Consider the following 24,770-nt stretch of genomic DNA (forward strand, 5'->3'; position numbering starts at 1 on the left):
CCCAGCACTAGGTCCTGCGCCCGCTGCAGACCCATCCCGAGCCCCTTGCCCTGCTCCCGCCCAAAGCTCCGGGTCTAAGAGCTGTCCTGACCGCGGTCACGCCTCCCCCGCGCGCTGCTGACTCAACCCTAGGAAAAGAAACCTCTCGGTTTTTTCCGACCTGTCCCTGGGGCACCCGCGTCCCGCCCCGCCCCGCCCCGCCCCCCACCCAAGCCCCCGCCCCGCCTAAAGTTATCCTTCGGCTCTGAGCCCGCGGAACGCGTTGGCGTGACTCCCTGGGGTGTGGCCGAAGAACTCAGGCGACGCCTTGCCGAAGGGCGGACTCCTCCGCGGCCCGGAAAAGGAGACCCCGCGCGGCGGCAGCGGCGAGCCGGGCATGCTCACTGGCGCGGGCCGGGACCGCAGCCCAGGCAGGAAGCGCTGGCGCTAGGCGGTCCCCAGCGCTGCCAGCTGGAGTCGGGCGGAGCCGGAGCTCCAGCTCCGGGTGGTTCTGCCAGTCCCCGCGCGCCCGGGCGGCCGCACACGTGTCCAAGCGTCACGTCCGCGCGCGCCCCCGGGGCTTGCGTCAGCGGCCGCTCCGGTAGCTGGTGGGCCGGGGTTCTGCGCACCGCTCGGCTTCGGGGCCGCGACACCGCCGGGAGGAGGAGTTTGGGGGCGCGGAGGGGTGTTCGGAGCGCCGGGGACCGCGGAGATCGTCAGCGCGGTCCAGCCCCCCATCCTGCCCGGCGCCGATCGTCTCCGCTGCTCGGTCCCGGGCTGGGCGCGGTGGCGTTGCCCAGGAGCCCGCCGCCCGCGGGGCGCGCACCGCCTTGACCCCGGCGGCCCCGCGGCAGGCAGGCGCCCGCAGTTCCATGGTTGGTTCGGAGCGCAATGAGCCGCCCGTCCTCCACCGGCCCCAGCGCTAACAAACCCTGCAGCAAGCAGCCGCCGCCGCAGCCACAGCACGCTCCGTCCCCGGCTGCGCCCCCGGCCGCCGCCACCATCTCGGCTGCGGGCCCCGGCTCGTCCGCGGTGCCCGCCGCGGCGGCGGTGGTCTCGGGCCCCGGCGGCGGCGGCGGCGGCGGCGGAGGAGGAGCTGGCCCAGTGTCTCCGCAGCACCACGAGCTGACCTCGCTCTTCGAGTGCCCGGTGTGCTTTGACTATGTCCTGCCTCCCATCCTGCAGTGCCAGGCCGGGCACCTGGTGTGTAACCAATGCCGCCAGAAGTTGAGCTGCTGCCCGACGTGCCGGGGCGCCCTGACGCCCAGCATCAGGAACCTGGCTATGGAGAAGGTGGCCTCGGCAGTTCTGTTTCCCTGCAAGGTAAGCCCAGGTGCCAGCCACGCACCACCGCCCGGCGACCTCCTGGGACTCCTGTGTCCCCAGCCCATTCGCGGGCGCTGAGAGGCAGTGGGCTTCTCTCTTATTAACGGGGGGTGGGGGGGGAGTTTACACCGTGTTCGCCCTCCCCCATGCCACCTGTCCACTTTGGGAGCAGCTCTGGGCCGACTGCTGCCCGATCACTGACCCCAGCCTGATTGGCACGCGATCACGCTGTCCCCACCCGGAGCCTGCGTACTCTGCAGACGTGTACTCAGCTTGGGTATAGCTGGGCCGCGGAAGGAAAACTTGGACCCAGAAGCTGACTATCTGTGGGGGACAGAGGAGGGGGGAAAGGAGCGAATTAAACGCACCCCTCGCCAGCGCTGGGCTTGGAAGAACTGGTCCTGGATTCCTCCTGCCCCCCGCGTCAGCCTTCTGCGCACCCCTGACACGTGGGAGCCCTCGGGAGTGTAGCTAAAAAAAAAAAAAAAAAAAAAAAAGGGCGCCTACAGCCTGTTTTCCTCCAACAAGAAAACCTTGTAGCCACGCCTTTCCCTCTCCTAGCCTTCCAAGGACTGATGAGTTGTGTTATTTTACTAAGTGGGGTGAAAACGAGTTGATGGGGAATTTAACTGGAAGGGCACGCAGGAGCTGTTGTTACAGTTCTTTAAAGCCCACCACTTTATTTTTTGTTTAGTTAAAAAATTATCAGTGCTCTTGCAAAAAAAAAAAAAAGGGCACATCACTGAGACAAGTGAAAGACCCAAACGTCTCCTTTCCCACCGATGTTAGGTTTAGTATGCATCTGCATGGGGTTTTTTCTAACCATGTATAAATACACTCTCCGCAGCTGAATATAGAATGGTCGATGTTAATGTCAGGAAGGTTTATATATGCACACTTAAGTTTTTCTCCAAAAATGGCTTCTGCAGCTTGCTGACTTAAGTTCGTTTCATCACACATATTTTTATATGTCTGCAGCCTAAGTCTATCTCATTGTATTTTAAATGGCTGCATAATTTTGCATTGTGTGGTCATACTGTAACATCAGTTTACATCTTTTGGGTAAAAATCTTCAGGAGCAGTTTCAGGAGCAGATAGAGACATATCTATCTATATTACCGCATTATAACCTAGAATTTTACCATACAGTTCATTTTTTAAACTTAGAAATAATGTCATTAATATTTTTGGAGTTTTTTGGGTAAAGTGCTTCATGGGCCATTTAGGCTCTCTGGCATTGATTTCTCTTTGCTGCTGCTTACTTTTATAGGGCAAGGGCTTATTTTTAAATTAAAAATAATCCACCAGAGAACTGAAGCTTGGGACGAATGTCAGTAAAATGAGTGATTTAATTTGGTCTGTGTCCTGCCACAAATAGGGTTTAAAATAGCATATTCAAATAAGCGTTTGAACTTGTGTTTGAGCTATGGGTTTTCAGTCAACCCTAATAAATTATCATGCTTTGAACCACTCCTCATGCAATGCTTACTAATGTACCCAGCCCAGTAGTAGTTTGTCATAAAATTTACACAAAACAGTTTCAAAATTTTCTTAGGGTCATGAACAAGGTGGCAGCCTAGTGATCAAGGGAAGATTTGGTGATTGGTGACATAAGAATGGATATTTGAGGTTTGAGATATTTTGTGGAAGCTGGGTGAGTAGGTGGGGGATGCCCCACAGGGTTTCTGGGGAGCCATCTTCTCACCCTTCACTTTCCCCTAGGCCTTTAGTGGCTAACAGAAGAAATGATTTCAGATGAATAACATTTTACAAATGAGCATTTGATATCAGTCAGCTATCCCTATCTGCCTGACAATGCAGGAGATGCGGGTTCAATCCCTGGGTGGGGAATATCCCCTGGAGAAGGGAATGGCTACCCACTCCAGTATTCTTGCCTGGGGAAATCCCATGGACAGAGAAGCCTGGGCGGGCTACAGTCCATGGGGTCACAGAGTCGGACACAACTTAGCAACTGAACAAGCCGTCCCTAATTTATTTTTTAAAGCAGTATCATAAGAGCATTATGTTGCTTGCTCCTTAGAGAATGGGGGCAGTTATAACATACTATATGAAGTGTGAAGTTTCACTTTCAGAATCCAGAATTATTGTTCCTACTGAAGTATATATTCTTTCCTAATGTGCTATGTCTTGAAGAAAGAGTTCTCTTGGGAATCAAGGGTATCCAGTGTTTCTGTTTATGTCACTGATTTTTAGAAAGGTCCCATTCTGTAGGACTGCAGCTGGATAAAGCCATTGCTTTGCAAGCTGAAATTAAACAAGGTCAACCATCCCCCTACAGACCAGGAACCCAGCTTAGAAAGTGACCTTGGGGGGAGGAGGTCACTTTTGTGTAAATACATACATGTGAGATTTATAAAGCTGGAATATGCACGCCTCAACTTTGATTGATCAGTAATCCAGACTATTGACAGGAGAACTCAACCAGTTAGTCTGGATAAATCAAACTTGGATGGATACAGAGACCCAGCAAACAACTGAAATGATATTCGTTGGGAAGGCTGAGAGCAATAGGGAGTGGTGAGGCCTATGGCAAACTCCAACACAGTGGTCTGCTTAGCCAGCCCTATGCTTCACCCTTGCTCCTGGAAGTCATAGGGACTGCCTTGTCCCCACTTGGTCTGAGTCTTTCATGGGCTGGCTCATGGGAGAAAACCCGTGTTGGGTAAAATACCAAAAGCCAGCTCTCAAGAGTTGCCTGGCACTGCCGTTGTTTGCCTGAGAGACTACCTCTGAGAGCCTGCTATTTTCATCTGTAATGAGGGGATTGGACTGTTCAACTTCTAAGGACCCGTAGGTTCTGGAACTCCATTAAAAGAAGGGAGGCTCTATGGAATGCTTGTTAAGGCCCTCTGCATGCCAGCTCCTTTGTGTGGGTTATCTTTTATGAGTCTACCTTTCTTATTCTCAGGTGAGGAAACATGTGCCTATAGAGAGGTTAAGAGTTAAGTGACTTGAGATCATACGGTGGACCAGTTCATAAACCTTCATCCTGAAGGCACACATCCTTTGATTTGGAATCTGAGGTTATACTCGGAGGCTCCAGATCACAACCTGAGGTTGACACCAGTAACAAAATCATCCAACTGGATGAGGTCACCAGATGGACACATCCCAGTGAGACAACATAGCTGCTGACTATAAAGTTTATTGGGAGGAATTTTGTAGGGCTTGGGGGGGTGGGAAGATCAAGGGGTGAGGGGGAATAGCTTATACACCCAATATTTGGGGGGATTTCAGTCTGGCTCTCGGAGAAGGCAATGGCACCCCACTCCAGTACTCTTGCCTGGAAAACCCCATGGACGGAGGAACCTGGTAGGCTGCAGTCCATGGGGTCGAGAAGAGTTGGACACAACTGAGCGACTTCACTTTCACTTTTCACTTTCATGCACTGGAGAAGGAAATGGCAACCCACTCCAGTGTTCTTGCCTGGAGAATCAGGGATGGGGGAGCCTGGTGGGCTGCCATCTATGGGGTCGCACAGAGTTAGACACGACTGAAGCGACTTAGCAGCAGCAGCAGCAGCAGCAGCAATCCAGCTCTGAATTGCTCATGCTTCCATTGGCCCCGAAGTGGAAAGAAAGTGAAGTTGCTCCATTGTGTCCAATTCTTTGCTGCCCCTTGGACTGTAAGCCACCAGGCTCCTCTGTCCATGGGATTCTCCAGGCAAGAATACTGGAGTAGGTTGCCATTTCCTTCTCCAGAGGATCTTCCCGACCCAGGGATCAAACCTGGGTCTCTTGCATTGCAGGCAGACGCTTTACCCTCTGAACCAGGGTGTGAGTCACCAAAAAAGGGAGGGGGTCACATAATTAAAGGCTAGAGTCCTGCCAGCACCTGTGACAGAGGGCACCACATGCACTGTTAGCTCAGATCTCTTTTTAAAAAAGGATCTCTATCAGAGTATGGCTCTCTGCCACCTGGGGTATTTTTAGTCCATTCTATGACTTGTGCCACGCCTGGGAAGTTTTGACATCCTGTCCCCTTATCACAAACCCACCATCATCTCTGGAGAGTGTGGATGCAGGGGGAGAAGTGAAGGCTGTCACATTGGGGCCCCCCATTCAACAGTGTATTTTAATATCAGCCAACTATTTCTCTCCAAAATCATGAGAAATGCTAAAACACTCCAGCCCTCTTTCACTATCAGACATTTTCTTTCCACTTTTCCTTTGGGGCTTCCCTGGTGGCTCAGATGGTAAAACAATCTGTCTGAAATGCAGAAGACTCAGGTTCGATCCCTGGGTCAGAAAGATACCCTGGAGAAGGGAATGGCTCCCAGCTCCAGGATTCTTGCCTGGAGAATTCCCCTGGCAGCTACAATCCACGGGGTTGCAAAGAATTATTTCTCTCCAAAACCATAGGAAATGCTCACACACACCCCAGCCCTCTTACACTATGAGACATTTTCTTTCCACTTTTTCTTTGGTTTCTGTAGAAGTTTCTTGCAGCATTATCTCCAAATACTGAACTAGAAAGCCTCGTCAGATACTTCTTCTCTGTAGTTGGATTGTGACAGTGTTGTTTGTATTCTTTAAAAAAAAAAACTGAGGGACTTCTGCGATGGTCCAGTGGTTTAGACTTTGTCCTCCAGTGTAGGGGGTGTGGGTTCAATCCCTGGTTGGGCAGCTAAAATCCTACATGCCTCTGGGCCAAAAATCCAACATTGAAAGAAAAGAAAAAACAATATTGTGACAAATTCAGTAAAGACTTTAAAATGGTCCACATTAAAAAAAAATCTTAAAGTCAGATCAGATAATCCAGTTGTAAGTTAAAATGTGTGGACTGATCTAGTCCAGTGGGGAGAAACCCTAAACACCAGCAGGGACAGGTAATGCAAGGGAGAGGGGTATCTGCCATGTGACCTTAGGGTTCAAGCAACGTCAGGGGCAGTGGAGGTGGTTGGGAGTTGGACCACAACTTTTGCTCAACTCTGGCTGATTGGCCTGGATGGGAATGTGATTGCAGCCATGCCAGATCTTTGGATTTTTTTCAAGAAAATTCAGAAATCTGCATTTTTTTAATGTTGAATATCTCGATTAAAAAAAAAAAAAAAAAAACCAAACCAGTGTCCAAATTCAGATGTAAAGCTAGCACTTGCAGGCCAAACCAACCGTGTCTGTAGACCAAACTCCAGCTTCCAGGGTGTAACCTCTGACCTGGTTCTCTTTCAGAAAACATCCACTGAGCCTGGAAGTTCTCATTTGACTCTGAGAACATATGAACTCTGGAATTCTGATAGGTCCCAACTGTTACAGCTTACTGCCTTTTCATCTTTGTTTTGCTGAGAGAAAATGCCAACATTCTGGCCTTTGGGAGACCTGAACTGTTGTCCTATTGACTAGATGTTTGACACTTTGTACAAGTCAGTCTGTTTCTTCGCACCTGAATGTCTTAAGAGCTGGACAAGATGACTATACCAAGGATCTTTTTCTGCCTAAAATTCTGGAGTCTAGTGAGCTGGTCAAGAGAAAAGGCACTAGTCAGGAGACAGAACTGGGTTCTCATCCTGGCTTTCTGTGAGCTCAGTCCTGTCACTGGCTCCTTAGATCTGTTTGTTCGTCAGTTAAAAAGAGCAGAGAGAACCTTGAGCTGGTGGGTGCTCTCAGGTCAGATTTGCAATGCTGGCGAGGACTTCTGTGTCACCAAAACAGATGGAAGGTGGGTGGGATCAGAGCAGTTGCTAGGTGATGGGTGATCAGTCACCTAACAGTCTGAGGGGATAAGCCAATTTGCCAGAACCATTTCAGGGATCTCTTCCGAACCTCAAAAATTCCTCTAAGACAAAATCCGTTACTTTGGAAGTCATCCCTTCCGTCCTCATTCCTGGCTGAAGTTGACTGGGTTGGCTCATAGAAGCTTGAGCTGGCAAGCACTGGGGTCCACATGTGTTTCTGGTGAGGCTCAAGATTTTCCAGAAGACAATGGACAGCTTTTGAGTGTAAAATCAAGGACAGAAGCACTAGAATGCGTGAAAAGAGTACTCGGAAGTTTAATGATGATTCTACACAGAGTTGGCCAAAGATTTTTCACAGGTCACCAAGTCCTGGAACTAGAGTAAATCATTGTTAGTTAAGATTGATCTTTGGTACAGCCAGAATGGACGAAAACCAAAAGGTACAGGAGGTCTGACCTATAGAGTCCCCAGGTTAGGATGGATTAGAATTGCCCTTTTTGGTTTTTTTTGTTGAAAGCCCTATATAAAATGCTGTATACACATGACCATAGGAAGACCTCAATGTAAAATATCTTTATTGTCCAACTTGTGTGTCTGACAAAATTTGTAAACAGTGGCGTTTCTCATCCACACCCATAAAGTCCTCAGTCTTTGAAAAGGGCACATAGTAGGTATACATGTGCCAGAGTGAATGCCAGCATTCACCTGAGTATACTTTCTAAAGCTCATGAGAGATGCTGAAAATTCCCTAGCAGAATTTCATCAACTTTGCCCCACACATTCTCCATTTGTTTCTTAAAAACTGTGAAACTGACATTCTCATTGCCAGTTGGGTAAAAGTTTTATTGTAATCATTTTTATACTGTATAGTGTCTGTGAGATAAAAGATCACCCCGTTCCTAGTTTTTAGCTGTTGAGATGAATGGAAGGTACACCTGTATTAAATGTGTGGGCCTGGGCCCTATTTCAAAACTTTGAATCAATGGAGATGGTGTCTTTAGGTCTTTCCTTCTCCCACTCCTCCCCTTCACCTCTTAACTCTGGTAGTTTTGAAGGCAGGCCCTAGTCGAGCCTCCTGGTCCCAATCCTATCTGTCTTTACTGTACTGGTTGGTGACCTCTCCAAGCCTCCGTGGCTTGTTGCTAAAATGGGGTGATGATTGTGGTAGTAATTCATGCAGAGTGCCCAGCAACAAAGTAAAAACTAAATAAATGTGCACAGTTAGAAACTAACAGAAAGCAAATGACTGGAGTCTGAGGTCAGGTCCAGTTGCTCAGTCGTGTCTGACTCTTTGTGACCCCACGGACTATACATATACAGTCCATGGAATTCTCTAGGCCAGAATACTGGAGTGGGTAGCCTTTCCCTTCTCCAGGGGATCTTCCCAAACTCAGGGATTGAACTCAGGTCTCCCGCATTGCGGGCAGATTCTTTACCAGCTGAGCTACAGGGAAGCCCAAGAATACTGGAGTAGGTAGCCTATTCCTTTTCCAGGGGATCTTCCCGACCCAGGAATCGAACCAGGGTCTCCTGCATTGCAGGTGGATTCTTTACCAATTGAGCTATCAAGGAAGCCCTAAAAAGAAAAAAAGGAATCTTTTTTTCTCCCATCAGTTCTCCCATCGAGCTTCTCTTCCCTATTCCTAGTCTTATAGGGTTTCCATAGAACTAGGTAAGTTGGCTGTGGCATTGGTTTTTCAGTGATGAGAGTTTTTAAAAATTTCTTTAATGCTTTTAGAAGAGAAAACCTGCTTAGATTAGGGAACTTTTTTATGCATATATTTTGTTTTTAAAAGTAATGATCTTTTTTAAATGTAGAACATACAGGAGATTTTAATTTGATACTATTTTCTATAATCCTGCCCACCTAGAATAGCCACTACACCATTTTTGCACATGTCCTCGCAAACTTACCTCTACATCAAAACTTACAAACCAGCAACAACAAAAAACCGACAATGACAAACAGGTAAAACACGAAATTCACACACTATTTCATAACCTATTTTTTCATCTAATACATTCTGACTGCTTTTCCACACTGATAAATATTCCTTAAGATCCTGTTTAATGACTATATAGTATTACAGTTCCATTAACTCTGGAATGTTATGGAACATGATGTTGGTTATGAATGTATCAGAGTTATTTAATCAAGCCCCTGTTTGTGGTCATTTAAATCATTGTTTTCTTATTGTGCTTCAAAAAAAAAGTACCGCTATAACTGAATCCCTGTGCATAAGAAAATAATTATTTCCTAATGATAAGCTCCTACAAGTTGAATGGTAGGAACAAAGAGCATGTGCAGAAAACAGCTTTTGCTCATAAAGCCAAACTGCTTTTTCACATAGAATCAAATGGGCACCGAGTGCCCATTTCTCTCCAGCATCACCAGCAATAGGTGTTATCCTTTTGCTTTAATGCTAGTGCCTACTTTTTCTCCCTCATGTAACATCAGGCCAGAGTTGGCTCCTCCTGATTACCCATTAACTTTTCATCAGACCCACCCAGGCCTTGGAATACCCTGCAGCCCCAAGCCCTCTCTTCCTACCAAAAATCTCCCTAGCCAACCACTGCCTCCCCTACCACCCCGTCCTTCTGAAATTGAGTCTAATTGTGGAGACAGATGTGCCAACAGAGCCCTTCTGAGTAGTAGGAGCAGAGGAGTCTGGAGGCCTCCCTCAGTTGTGGTGCCAGAGCTGTATTAAGGAGGATGAGCAGGGTGTCCTCAGGAAAGGAAGGGATGGAATATCCAGTGGGGCTCGTGGGAGGCCAGTGCTTGTATAAAACATTGTTTACCTGGTCCGAGCTGGGCACATTATCTTGTGTTATCCTCCTAATTACTTTGTAAAGGAAACAGGACATGGTTAACATGCCCCCTAAGAAATTTGCTCAAAATTTGTAAGTTTGAGAACTTCCCTGGTGGTCCACTGGTTAAAACACTGAGCTTCCCCTTCAGGGGATGTGGGTTCGATCCATGGTCTGGGAATTAAGATTCCCACATGCTGAGTAACACAGCACTGGGAACAGAAACCACAGAAGGTGCCTTGTAATTACACACAGTGTCTTTTCTGCTACCCCTCTGCCTGGCTGAGGTGATCTTTCCACTCCAGGCTCACACAGTAGCTTCTGGAAGGATGACAGTGGTACCCCTGAAGCTGCTAGGTGTAATAAGGATGCCTAGTTAAATTTTAATAGATAAATAATTGCCTGGAACATTCTAGGCTGCTTGTATTTTTATTTGCTAAATCTAGCACCCCTACCACTTAAGCTTTCTTATGAATTCAGTTGTATCCTTTGAGAAATAAAGCATCCAGAGAGATGGAGCAGCGTTTGAAGGGTGGGCAGGGCAGTGAATGTGATCTCACAGATGGGAAGCTGGCAGGAAGAAGGGTGTTGAGAAAGGCTGGACAAGGTCCATAAAGCCTCTCACTCCAGCTCCTGCTTTTGTTTGCTTCAGCAGAGATTCTGAAGGGACCTCACGAAACTGGTTCTCCAAGTCCACGGGGTGGGGAGTGTTGCCTGCTAGCTCGATCTATGGTCAGATGAGAGGTATACTTGGTCAAAAGTCAACTTTTGTTTAACACTTCCAAGATTAAAAAGAAACCCCTGCCATCAAAAGGAGTCTTTGTACGCGCACACACATGCACACTTGCACGCACACACCTCCCCAAAAGCAGGATGTTCTCAGATGACTGCGATAATAAGAGGCCAGATTCTCCCACCAAGTCGCCTTCAGTAAGAAAGCCCTGCCACATGGGGTTTGTTGACTTTTTCTTAGGCAAAAAGGAGAATTTTTAAGCCCAAGGTTTTCATGAGCATTGTCTTCTCCAGAAGAAAGTTTATAAAGTTCAGCGTCAGTGTTTGCTTGGCCTCACCACTGTTTGACAGTTCGGGGACTGAGTGACACTATTCTCATACTAACATCTGTGAAACTGAGACTGCACTCTGATAATTCTGTCTTTGCACTACCTCATAGCAAAGGTGAGGAATGTACCGTTTGAGTGAAAATCCGCTGAGGTTCTTAGAGAAAAGATGCTAGACAAAAAGATGCAGGGTGAGTATTATAATGAAGTCACAAAAAGAGATGTCATTTCTCCTGCTGCTCAAGTCTGAACTTCTCCACTGGTGATAACAGTCAAGGGCTGATTATTTGGCAGGTAGTTTTATAGACCCACTCAGAGGTGACAGGGTAGGCAGGCTCAATCCAGGGTCACACAAGACACTGGTTGCTTGAGTTCCAATCACAGCCATTCTACCAGTGGTTGTAAACACACTAAGCAAAAGTGACATACAGCATCAGAATGACAACAGCATCCTGTTTCCCCATCTAGGTAAGGCTTCAGAGAAGCTAGAAACACCCCCATCGAAATAGTTCATGTAAATAAAGTATGTGAAATGCCTTGGTCAAAAATTACAGAAGTCATTCAACCCAGAATGAATGAAGTCTAAAATGTACATGTTTTCCTTACATGGTCTCAAGATCTATTGAATTATTTTTTAATTCTAAGTTCCACAGTAAGACTTAATTAAAGTAAAAGTAACATGGTGGAGAGCAATCATCTTTTGCAGATAAACCTAATATTTATTCATCTACCAACAAATAGTGGGTAAACAGGAAGCAGGCAATAAATCAGTAAGTCAATAAGCAAAATTAACAGACCCATAAATTAATTGGAAAATAACACGGGATCATTCAATGATATTTTGGGGGGAAGATAAAAAAATTTTAGTCACAAAAGAGCTAGCTTGGATTGCTAGAAGTCCTGTTAGAAAGTGGTAAAATTGGACTTCCCTGGGGGTCCAGTGGTTGAGAACCCACCTGCCAACGCAGGGGACGCTGGCGGGTTCGATCCCTGGTCTGGGAAGATCCCACATGCCACAGAACAACTAAACTCACGTACCTCGGCTCCTGAGCCCATGAGCCACAACTACAGAAGCCTGTGTGCCCCTGAGCCCGTGAGCCACAAGAAGAGAAGGCACTGCAGTGAGAAGCCTGTGAACCACAACAAAGAGTAGCCCCCGCTGTCCACAAGAGTAAGCTCACACGCAGCAACGAAGACCCAGAGCAGCCACAAATAAAAATTTAAAAGTTTTAAAGAAAATGGTAACGTTTAAGTGTAACTGCTGGTTAAGATATAAGTTTTACCACTATATGGGTCTAGACTAGGTTTAGCTGCAGCTCCCACTTGATCAAGTCTAAACAGTGTTGAGAAACAGAGACTTCAACCAATAGCCTTTTATCATCTGCTGAGCATACCTGTTATACTGTCAGGATCCATCCTTCCCACTGAACTAACTGATTCCCTTCATGGGGTCACCTCCCCAGTGATAAAAGGGGTTTACCTGTTTATGAAAGGGGTGCAGGTATGTTTCATACCTGGAGCTCCTCTTCCAGATGTGGTCTGGAAGTGAACAGGAGTTTCCCGTGGGGCACTAAGGGTGGTGGATCATGAACCTGGAAACCATCATCCAGGGCCATAGATCTGTCAGGTGCCCACAAACCTCTGGGAGCATCCGAGGAGCAACAGAGAAGGCTCTGTCTACTTTGGGTGAGGAAGGGGTCAAAAAAAAGTTGGTAATTATAACAATCGATATCTTCAGTGCCACATTTTGTTGGCTCACTAAAATGAGTCCCAAGAACTTCTAATAAAAGATAAACTATTAGTTTGGTTGCATTTACATGCAAGTATGTAGTTAAAAGCATATTTTCTTTAAAAAAAAAAAAAAAACTATCACAATAATCATTCAGATCTGCAAAAAGAATCTCTACCCCCAGAAGGATGAACATGCTTAGTCTCTGGGGTTTATTGTTAATATTTATTTTTATTTATTTGGCAGTGCCTGGTCTTAGTTGTGGCACATGGGATCTTAGTTCCCTGACCAGGGATCAAATCCAGGCCCCCTGCACTGGGAGGTGCAAAGTCTTAGCCACTGGACCACTAGGAAAGTCCTTCTGGATTGTTTTATATGATTTCAGATTTACATGACACTTGCAATAATAGCACAAATTCCCATATTGCCTTTATCCACATTCACCATTTACCTCCTTTTTGCCCCACTTGCTTTATTGTTTGTGCTCTCTCCATTCATATATATATATATATATATATATATATATAAAACGTGGAAACTGCAGACACCCTGTCCTTTTATCCCTAAGTACTTGCCTGTGTTTCTCCTCTCAAATCAAGGACATTTTCTTATGTAATATGGTACAGTTATCAAAATCAAGAAATGTGATATGGCATAGATATTCTTATCTAGTCCAGAGTCCATATTCAAATTTCAGTGGTTGCCCCAGTAATGCCCTTTGTAGCGGTTTTGGTTTCCCAGTCCAGGGTCAGACGTTTGGTCCTCCGTGTGCATTCTGTGATGCTTACAGCTTATTTAGATGGAAAGAAAGTGCAGTTTGCTTTTGCTTACCCCAAGACAAGGTCATTTCTTGGGTCTAATTCAGAAGTTTATAAGCATCAACAACAAGTATCTATTATATTTATTATGTTTTGTTTTTCTTGAGATGTTCTCATTTGAGGTACTGGCAGATAGTCTGCTAATACACTTCCCTGTTTCCTAGGAGGTAAGCAGGTGGAGGCAAGGCGGTTACCTCACAGTCCCCAGAGGGACCTGGTTGGTTCCCAGTGCCTCCAGTGTCATAGACTGTTGATTGTTGAGAGTTCAGCAAATCGTCCTTAAATTGCCTGGACTCAGATTTAATTAAATAGGTGAAAAAACTTGTTCTAAACCAGTCATGGAATCCACGACCTTCACTAGCACCCAGGCTAAGAATTCCGTTTATATACTTATTCCTTAAACAAATATAACATGCCTGTGTTTCTTGAATAAATACCAGGTGTCTAGTGATTGACTGTGTTTCTGACCTACCTTGTCATGTGTATTTGTGTGTCAAGGGGTCTCTGTGCCAAAAAGGAGAAAACCTTGCTAAATTCCAGCTTAAACAAAACCACCTTCAAACCCCATGTCCAGGGAAAGAATTGGCACTATTTACTGCTTTCTGCAAAGACATCAGAATGAGGCACCAGGGTCCTCTGTCGCCTTTTCACAGCGGCAGAATGTGTTTGTACAAGACTTTTGAGCCATCGCAACGTGAAAAATTTCTAAAGGAAAAGTCAGAAGTGTTATTTCAACATTGCTTTGCTGGGCCATCTCTCCCCCTGCCGTGCATTCTTCTTTAGCTTTGGGCTTGTGTGTGTGGTCGTGCCTCCCCTGGCCCCCAGCCTAAAGAGGGGTTTACTTAAAGCACATCCCACCTTGTGCCCCACCCCCCAGGGGAGATGAGCAGATATTTCCCGGGGGGAAATCTCATTTATAACCGCAGATGTGTCCCAGGCTGCAGGCAGCCCTCTGCAAAGCAGCCCAGGTGCTTTATCTCAGAGACAAGTGTGTGCCTTGAAGAACCAGTCGTCTCAAGAAAAACGGGCATCCTTTGAACCCTCCCACCGGGTGGGCAGGCCCTGGCCAGAGCAAGAGGAGGGAGACCTCAGGACTTTCTTGCCAGATGCCAGAGAAGGCGGGGGGAGAGGGGGGGCCTAATTACTGGTTACTTGTTTGTGACATGCTGCTGCCTCGTTCCTTAGGGATAGCCACGTTTGGGGCTGTTTTTCTCCTTGCAAACCTGGAAGAAGTTATATTTGAACCAGTTTCTAGAAACAGCATATCTGTGGGCCCTGGGTTTTGTGTGTATGTTGGGGCTGGGAGGGCTTGGGTGGGGAGATCAAGGCCAATTTCTTTTTCTGCAAAAGATTGGTTCTTTGACCCCTAAGCTGCTGTGTTCAGAGAAAGGGCCACAGAGGATCCAGAAACTCAAGGCTCTGACCCTGGTGTGGCCATGGATGACCACATGGCTGGGATGAGTCATCCTGTAAAACGGGTGGAACCAGTGCCCCAGCTTCCATCCATACTGCTCAAGCCATCGAGGTCTAGCTGTGTGTTGCGGCTGGATTATTTCCTGAAGTGCCCCGGGTGGCACCCACTGGGCAGGGCAGTGACCAGCCAGACCAGCTTCCTGCTGTGGCCCCTCCTCACGCCTGGGAGTGTGCCTGCCCAGCCGGCTGTGTCACTCACTGAAATCAGGGGCTCTCAGCTCGGGTGATTTTGCCACCCAGGAGACATGTGGCCATGCCTGGTGACATTTCTGGTGGTCACCACGTGGTGGGGGGGCGGGACTCTCCTGGCATCTTCAAGGCCAGGGATGCCACTAAACACTCTCCAGTACACAGCACAGGCCCCAAACCAAGACGCATTTGCTCTTTGCCAGTAGTGCTGCTTCAGAGAAACTCTGGAAATGAACTAACCTGTCAGTAACGTCCTAGACGGAACCTGGACCCGCCTGCTCATTATGTTTTGTCCCCAACACATGCTCCGTTCACCCTGCGCTAGAACCAGATGGAACTATTCCTTCCACAATCTGCCTTCTCCCCCGTGAGGCTTTCCGTACCCCCCTTCGTCAGCCTGTCTCCACTTTGAAATCACCTGTCACCCCTGCCCCCCCTTCTTCCTTTGCATAGGTGCCTGTATTTCTGATGTGCTCGAGCTGTTTATTGTTGCATGGTACAGCCCCTCTGACAGCAGACGCCACAGGGGCGGGATCTGTGCCACACGGGGGCAGCCCTTAGAAACCCTTGGCGCTTATCGAGAAGACACAAGCCCAGGGACCCGTGCAATTTGGGTTTGCTCCTCAGAGGCCCCTAAACCATTCTACAGGCTGCCTCAGATTTGTAGACCCCAAAGGCAGCCCTGTGACCCCTGCAGGAGCACTGATAATGTAATGACAAGAGCATCACTCCAGAACAGTGGCGAGACTGTCACAAGTATCGGATGTGGCACGAGAGTGCATGTGTTTGTGTACGTGTGAGTGCACACATGTTTAAAGTCTAGATCTTTTCTTTTTAGAGACCATCATCTCTAATTCGGTCATCCTAACAGTGGTGCCAGTGGTCATGAAGACACGCCCTCACCCATGATGGAAAAGAGAAGGAATAGATGGGCATTAAAGTTCAGCTTGTTGAGAAAAAGCAGAATAAGCACGTAACACTTTAAAATTATATTTACTGAAGTTAATAGAGGCTGCAGTAAGATCTTTGCTCACAAGGTCACTGTCCACAGAGATGCTAAGTAATGCCTGGTCTATTTGTGTAATTTGGGGAGGTCCCCTACTGTCTGTATTTGGGTGGAAGGAAAAGTATGTGACTTGTAAGGCAAACCAATAATTCAGAATATAAATATTCCTACCTGAGTTACACAAGAAAAAGTTCTCAAATGATTGCTTGCTGATAAATATTTGTTGTACGTTTGACTTGGTGAACCTGGAGTAGTTTGGAGCTTTGGGCTGGGGAAGGGGGCAGGTGGTACTTTTTCTGTACATTCTAAGCCAGACTTCAGCTTGTTCCTGAGATTATTCCTGGGTAACTGTGGTAAACACCACCTTCTGAAAGGTCTTCAGATCCAAATATTGAGGGTTTGTTTCAGCCAGGAAATTGGCCAGGTTCTGGGCTAATTTTTGCTATTTTTATTGTGTTGGATGTGTGTTTTTAAACAGTTGGCAGAAGTGTCTCACTCATCACTCACAGAAGAGTTTCAGAAGGCTCTGTATTCCGAGTCTCGCCCTGGATTTAAAACACAGTTAATAGAGATTTGTTTTTTTTTAGGGCCTTACACTGCTAGGAACACAAACTATAAATATATCTGGATAAGTAAATTTGTTCCTTCTTCTTGATTAAGTTTTATACCCATGCTTTTAAAATTAGTCCATGGTTTTCAAAGATGAATAAGCAGTTCCTACAGGCAAAGTATTAATAAATAACAGTGAACTATTTCTGCCAATTTCTACTGAAGACCATTATAATTCACTTTAGGTACAGAGGAGGAAGGAGCTGCATGTCTCTCTCTAAGCCACCTTCTTCTTCCTTATTAGGGGAGACTCATCTCCCTAAGGGTGGTGGCGGCCTTCTCTCCTCCGTATCTACTTCTCAGTGACTGCAGCTTAGGGTCTTGTAAGGAGAAGACGTTCAGGGCCTGCTTACTGCTAGTGATTTAATTCAGCTGCAAAGATCAGAATTTGACCTATTTTTAAAATTCATAAGGGTTTATTCCTTAAGGACGGGTAGGGAAAAATAGAAACAGCTGTGGGGTTTGGTTTTATGTTTTCAGCCTTGGACACGGCATCTTAGAAAAAATGAAGCAGAGGAAGTCCCTGGTGGTCCAGTGGTTAGGACTCAGGGCTTTCACCGCTGTGGCCCTGGGTTCAATCCTGGGTCAGGGGATGAAAATCCTGCAAGTCACCCAGTGGGACCAAAAATAAAATTGATGTGGCCCTGCCATCATTTGATGTCTTCATGTCTCAACAGGGGGTGAGGGAATCCAAATGCGGGAGCACAAATGGCAAAGCTGCCCCTCTGGGCTTGAGGCGGAGGAAGCTGACTTCTGGTTTCACCTAAAGAGGTCATTCAGGTTTCCTTATTCTTGACAAAAATACAGCATAGTCCTCTGAGCAAGTGTCTACTGGTGGATTCATTCTCTATCTGGTGTCTGGGAATTAGCAGGGTCATTCTCATGAAGTTTGGGTACAGAAGTCTTAATTCCTGTGGTGTGGTCTTTTCTCACGATAGATGTGATTTATCCATCAGGAATGTGCAGGGAGAAAAAGGCTTTGTTCCCTCCCTATTAAGGCAGCATTTGAAGGACAGACTGACTGTGTCGGAAAACCCACCTAGGACAAGCGCCCACTCTAGCACCCACTCTAGTTCCCCTTCCTCCCAGGCCTGTGAGGAGGACCTGACCACCCAGTCACAAAGAGGTTGAGCACAGGCCTGAGGAGGGGGTCTGAGGCAAGTCCAGCGGACGCTGAGAGGAGAGTGAGGCCCTTCTCACTCCAGGCTCTACTGGCTGGAACCAAACTGAAAAGTTCTTGAATGTGATTTCTTTTCCTAAAAAATGTATGTCCAAAGCCCACCCTTGGGGCAGGGAGTAAAAGGTGAAGGTGAGGTCACAGTTCTAGCCATGTGAGGGGTCTCCAGCCCTCTTCTGCACTGGGCTGGTCACTCCGCCAGCAAGAGCAGGGGGCCACAGGGCAGCTTTCCCACAGCCCACCTGCTGGTCACAGCTGGAGCCAGGAAGCAGTGGACGGGGCCAACAGGGGGGAATTACACCATCTGCAAAACTGTCGGTGAAAACTAGTCCAAAGATGACGTTCATCCTTGTCCTACCCCTAAGCAATTCTATGGTGCTAGTGGTAAAGAACCCGCCTGCCAATGCAGGAGATGCGGGTTCCATCCCTTGGTTGGGAAGATCCCCTGAAGGCGGGCATGGCAACCCGCTCCAGTATTCTTGCCTGGAAAATCCCATGGACAGAGGAGCCTGGAGGGCTACAGTCCATAAGGTCACAAAGAGTCAAGCACGACTCAAGTGACTTAGCACTCAAAGCACACAAGCAATTCTAAATTGGTTTTTAAAATTCTTTAAATTTACAGAAAATAAGGGGAAAGCCAGGTTATCTAGGGCTGGCTCCACAATTTTGTTTGAAACACTTGTAAGAGTACTTGAGTTCTCACATTTTCAACAGTGCTGGAACGGGGGCAGGAATGCAGCTCATTCCTGGCCGGGATGGGCCCCTGATGTTATGCATGGCAGTGCGAGGATGAATAGGCACTCAGATGTTTCAGTCTGCAATATTTAACTCACCTGGAACGAAAGTAGTTGAAACAAAAGTGCAGTTTGAGTCTGGAAAACCTGAGGTTTGCAGCCTCAGAGGTGGAAGAAGTCCCTAGTGTCTCACTGTGCTGCTTTCTGTCCCTGCAGTATGCGACCACGGGCTGTTCCCTGACCCTGCACCACACCGAGAAGCCGGAGCATGAAGACATCTGTGAATACCGTCCCTACTCTTGCCCTTGTCCTGGTGCTTCCTGCAAGTGGCAGGGGTCCCTGGAAGCCGTGATGTCCCATCTCATGCACGCCCACAAGAGCATCACCACCCTTCAGGGAGAAGACATCGTCTTCCTGGCCACAGACATTAACCTGCCAGGAGCTGTGGACTGGGTGATGATGCAGTCGTGTTTCGGCCATCACTTCATGCTGGTGCTGGAGAAACAAGAGAAGTATGAGGGCCACCAGCAGTTCTTTGCCATCGTCCTGCTCATTGGCACTCGCAAGCAGGCGGAGAACTTCGCCTACAGACTGGAACTGAATGGGAACCGGAGGAGACTGACCTGGGAGGCCACGCCCCGGTCCATCCACGATGGCGTGTCCGCAGCCATCATGAACAGCGACTGCCTGGTGTTCGACACAGCCATAGCGCATCTTTTTGCAGATAATGGGAACCTTGGCATCAATGTGACTATTTCTACATGTTGTCCGTGACACACTGACATGATTTGGGCATGGCGCTCTCTGGTTAATAAAGGTTTTTATAGGTGTTTTATTCACAGTGTCTTCACAAGTCAGGACCCACAGTTTCCCCGTGTCCTGTCTGAATGGCAGCTTCCCATCTGGCACTGGCCCAACGAAGTTCATTAAACCGGGACAGAGGAGGTTGGCCGGTTAGTCGTTTGGAGGCTACCCTATGATCGGAAATCAACTTGATTATTAAATTTTACTTCCTTCCTGAACAGCACCTGACAGGTTTCTCGGGCTCCTCTAAGACCAGGATGTTTGTTAGGAATTGGAGGCTCCTTCCTGCCTCCCTATATTGGTCCCTCCAAGTTGACGAAAGCACAGTGACTGTCAGCAGAGTCCTTAACTTTGCTTTTACCTTGTGTTTAAGGAGGTAGGAATTGTTTTACTACGTTTTAAACAGTGTTTCTCAAACCGGATGGCTAACCAGTGTGCACAGAATCAATGGAGTGCTTATCTGAAACATGCAATTTGGGGAGCCTGCGAATTTAACAATCTCATCAGGGGATGCTTTCCAACAGTAAAGTTTGAGAATTACTGGGTTAAATTGTGGGAAAGGGTCCAGATTTTAAAGGTGCTTTCCGATTACCCTCTACTGATTTGTCTGTCTTTCTACTATTTCATCCACACACACTCCCACTCCCAGATTAAAACAAGAACCACAGATCCCCACAAACACAGTCCTGAGATCTAGTCACTCTCTTGTGTTTGGGAGGGACTGCCTAGGAAAGCAAAAAGGGTAGCCATTGATAGCTCTCATGTAGTTAGTTTTTGCTCATCACTAGTACAAATGACCTGTTTACACCTGGCTTCCCTCAGAGGCCCTCCTTAACTTAGATGGTGGGAAAGACTAGATCAGTAGAGTTGGAAAAGCTTTATAACCAGTGTCATATGCTTGCTATTTAAAGGTATGTGTTGGGTTTGGTTTGTTGGTTTTTTTTTTTCCACATTCACTTTAGTTTTTTAATAAATATTTTTCAAAAATGAATATTCTGCTTCATCTTGAGTGGAATGATGCATACTTATTGGGTATCTACTGTGCAGGTGCCATGAAGCTTCACCCCTAGCACCCCTTGGAGCTCTCACTGTTTCTGTGTGGAGAAACAGGCATTTGTCCAAGACACAGCACAGATTGTTGGCACCACTGGGGTCTGAACTCACTTCTCTCAACCACAAAGTGACATGGGTGTGGCAGGTCTCCTTTGAGTGGTTCTTTCTGTCTGACAGTGCCAGGGCTTGTAGAGAGAGAATACTTTTCCTGGTTTACAGAATCAGAAGGAAGAGGTTTGGCTGTGATGTCCAGAGCACTAGGTTTGAGCCAAGGTGACCCACTCCCTTGATCCCAACCCTGAACTCTCAAAGGAATTCACAGTTTTAGCCCCAAATGGCCGGCAAGGATGGACTGCTTCCCTTGGTGGCCCGATGACATCAGAGAAGTGCCAGGTGGGAGTGATGGCTTTAGACTTACTTCATATTTCAGGTGAGTTGCAGGGCTGAGTTTTTAGACAGGGAATAGTTTAGCAGTTAAGAAATTTGCTAAAGTAACTTACCTTCAAGACTGTTCCTCACATGAAGGTGAAAAGTAGCATGCGTACACATGTGCATGCTGTCAGTTCGGTAGCGTTCGACTGTGGGATGCTCTGGACTGTAGCCCGCCATGGACTGTAGTCCATGGGATTCTCCAGGCAAGAATACTGGAGTGGGTTGCCATCCCCCTCCTCCAAGGGATCTTCCTGACCCAGGGATCAAACTCGCAGCTCTGATTTCTCTTGCATTGGTAGGCAGGCTCTTTAGCACCACGTGGGAAGCCCCCCCAACCAAAAAAAAAGCAGTACCACGAATCAAAGGACAGGCTTATAACAGGTTGAGTAAAGAATGAAAACCACAGTTCTCGTCATGGAAAAAGTCATATTTCAAGCCGGTACACAGAGGGCTCCCTGGAGGTAAGACTAAGATCCAGGAGCAGGCAGACTTTGACCCTCAGGGTGGAGCTGGTCCAGGAATGGCTGCCTGGTGCAAACGTGACACCCAGGCAATGTGTTTTGTACAGAAACTAGCCAAGTTCACCAACATCCTATGGTGCCCATAGCTCACCCTACTTGTTATATGTGATGGAGGAAATCAGGACCAACTGGTCAAGGAAGTACCAGAGGGTAAAACTATAAACAAAAGACAGTAAAGGAGCAGACAGTGGAATCAAGTCACCGCAAAAGCATAAAATGTTAGATGATCAGCATCAAAAGGTCAAGGGATGGGCCAGCAGTCATACAGTGCACTAATGGGAGCACAGAATTCAGGCTTCCTGACTCCCCATTCAGACACTGTCTAGAATGAAAATAAGGTCGTAGGCAACAAAACTGAGCTTTTACTTTCCATAGTTTTCTGACTCTCTTTAGTCTCTGTCACTGGGTATCTGTGAACTTAACTTTTATTCTCCAACTTTTTTTTAAACTTAACCATTTTCTGCCAGAAAACAAACAAAAATCCCCAGGTTATTCCCTGTTTTAAGAGGAAGTGAAAAATAGTGAAACATTATGTAAATTACAATCTTTCCTTTTAGTTCCAATTGTAAAATGCAATTTAAAATATGTGATAGGATTTCCCTGGTGGCACAGATCCCCGGTCTGGGAAGATTCCACATGCTGCGGAACGCTAAGCCCATGTGCCAGAACTACTGAGTCCTCATGACACAACTACTAAAGTCTACACGCTCTAAGGACCTCAAGCCACAACTAATAAGCCCACGTGATACAACTACTGAAGCCCCTGCATCCAGAGCCTCTGCTCTGCAACAAGAGAAGCCACCGCAATGAGAAGCCACCGCAACGAGAAGCCTGAGCACACAGCTAGAGAGTAGCCCCTGCTCGCCACAGCTAGAGAAAGCCTGAACACAGCAAGACAGACCTGGCAAAGCCAAAAGTTGGTTAATTTTTAAAAAAAACACAGTGATAAGCATTTGTCAAGACTCATGATCCACCTATGTACCATATTAAAAAAAAAACTTTCTCTTTCCCATGCTAGTTCTGTATTCTAATTTGATAGACATCTGGCTAATCGAGCAAGATGCTAGATTCAGCCTATATCTTATAGTGCCTGAACCATTCTAAAGAAAAAAAAAAGATTCTAATATACCTTGAAGAAAATGTTTATTTTTTTAATTTTTTAAATTTTTTTTATAATGCCATTCTGCTTTTATTTCCTTTATTTTTTTGTAATATTTTTTTTCCTTTATTTTAATTTACAATACTGTATTGGTTTTGCCATACATTGACATGAATCAACCACGGGTGTACATGCGTTCCCAAACATGAACCCTCCACCCACCTCCCTCCCCATAACATCTCTCTGGGTCATCACCGTGCACCAGCCCCAAGCATGCTGTATCCTGCATCAGACATAGACTGGTGATTTGATTCTTACATGATAGTATACATGTTACGATGCCATTCTCCCAAATCATCCCACCCTCTCCCTCTCCCTCTGAGTCCAAAAGTCTGTTATACACATCTGTGTCTTTTTTGCTGTCTTGCATACAGGGTCGTCATTGCCATCTTTCTAAATTCCATATATATGTGTTAGTATACTGTATTGGTGTTTTTCTTTCTGGCTTACTTCACTCTGTATAATCAGCTCCAGTTTCATCCATCTCATTAGAACTGATTCAAATGTATTCTTTTTAACAGCTGAGTAATACTCCATTGTGTATATGTACCACAGCTTTCTTATCCATTCATCTGCTGATGGACATCTAGGTTGTTTCCATGTCCTGGCTATTATAAACAGTGCTGCGATGAACACTGGGGTACATGTGTCTCTTTCAATTCTGGTTTACTCGGTGTGTATGCCCAGCAGTGGGATTGCTGGGTCATAAGGTAGTTCTATTTGCAATTTTTTAAGAAATCTCCACACTGTTCTCCAAAGTGGCTGTACTAGTTTGCATTCCCAGCAACAGTGTAGGAGGGTTCCCTTTTCTCCACACCCTCTCCAGCATTTATTGCTTGCAGATTTTTGGATCGCAGACATTCTGACTGGTGTGAAGTGGTACCTCATTGTGGTTTTGATTTGCATTTCTCTAATAATGAGTGATGTTGAGCATCTTTTCATGTGTTTGTTAGCCATCCGTATGTCTTCTTTGGAGAAATGTCTGTTTAGTTCTTTGGCCCATTTTTTGATTGGGTCGTTTATTTTTCTGGAATTGAGCTGCAGAAGTTGCTTGTATATTTTTGAGATTAGTTGTTTGTCAGTTGCTTCATTTGCTATTATTTTCTCCCATTCAGAAGGCTGTCTTTTCACTTTGCTTATATTTTCCTTTGTTGTGCAGAAGCTTTTAAGTTTAATTAGATCCCACTTGTTTATTTTTGCTTTTATTTCCAGTATTCTGGGAGGTGGATCATAGAGGATCCTGCTGTGATTTATGTCGGAGAGTGTTTTGCCTATGTTCTCCTCTAGGAGTTTTATAGTTTCTGGTCTCACATTTAGATCTTTAATCCATTTTGAGTTTATTTTTGTGTATGGTGTTAGAAAGTGATCTAGTTTCATTCTTTTACAAGTGGTTGACCAGTTTTCCCAGCACCACTTGTTAAAGAGATTGTCTTTACTCCATTGTATATTCTTGCCTCCTTTGTCAAAGATAAGGTGTCCATATGTGTGTGGATTTATCTCTGGGCTTTCTATTTTGTTCCACTGATCTATATTTCTGTCTTTGTGCCAGTACCATACTGTCTTGATGACTGTGGCTTTGTAGTAGAGCCTGAAGTCAGGCAAGTTGATTCCTCCAGTTCCATTCTTCTTTCTCAAGATTGCTTTGGCTATTCGAGGTTTTTTGTATTTCCATACAAATCTTGAAATTATTTGTTCTAGTTCTGTGAAAAATATGGCTGGTAGCTTAATAGAGATTGCGTTGAATCTATAGATTGCTTTGAGTAGTATACTCATTTTCACTATATTGATTCTTCCGATCCATGAACATGGTATATTTCTCCATCTATTAGTGTCCTCTTTGATTTCTTTCACCAGTGTTTTATAGTTTTCTATGTATAGGTCTTTAGTTTCTTTAGGTAGATATATTCCTAAGTATTTTATTCTTTTTGTTGCAATGGTGAATGGAATTGTTTCCTTAATTTCTTTTTCTACTTTCTCATTATTAGTGTATAGGAATGCAAGGGATTTCTGTGTGTTGATTTTATATCCTGCAACTTTACTATATTCATTGATTAGCTCTAGTAATTTTCTTGTGGAGTCTTTAGGGGTTTCTATGTAGAGGATCATGTCATCTGCAAACAGTGAAAGTTTTACTTCTTCTTTTCCAATTTGGATTCCTTTTATTTCTTTTTCTGCTCTGATTGCTGTGGCCCAAACTTCC

General features: G+C 46.0%; 1 protein-coding gene across 1 annotated transcript; it reads left to right on the forward strand.

Annotated features, from left to right (window-relative positions):
• The first annotated feature begins 870 nt into the window (after nt 1-870).
• SIAH2 (siah E3 ubiquitin protein ligase 2) lies at nt 871-20,278 on the forward strand. Its single transcript, XM_068977318.1, has 2 exons — nt 871-1,302; nt 18,818-20,278. The coding sequence occupies exons 1-2, from the start codon at nt 871-873 to the stop codon at nt 19,373-19,375; spliced, it is 990 nt and encodes a 329-aa protein (XP_068833419.1). The 3' UTR covers nt 19,376-20,278.
• Nucleotides 20,279-24,770: the final 4,492 nt, after the last annotated feature.

The sequence above is a fragment of the Capricornis sumatraensis genome, chromosome 1 (assembly GCF_032405125.1).
Source record: "Capricornis sumatraensis isolate serow.1 chromosome 1, serow.2, whole genome shotgun sequence".
NCBI lineage: Eukaryota > Metazoa > Chordata > Mammalia > Artiodactyla > Bovidae > Capricornis > Capricornis sumatraensis.

Coding starts and splice junctions, on each gene's coding strand:
- SIAH2 (XM_068977318.1), top strand. CDS start 871: ATGAGCCGCCCGTCCTCCACCGGCCCCAGCGCTAACAAACCCTGCAGC. Junction 1,303..18,817: donor CAGTTCTGTTTCCCTGCAAG/GTAAGCCCAGGT, acceptor CTGTCCCTGCAG/TATGCGACCACGGGCTGTTC.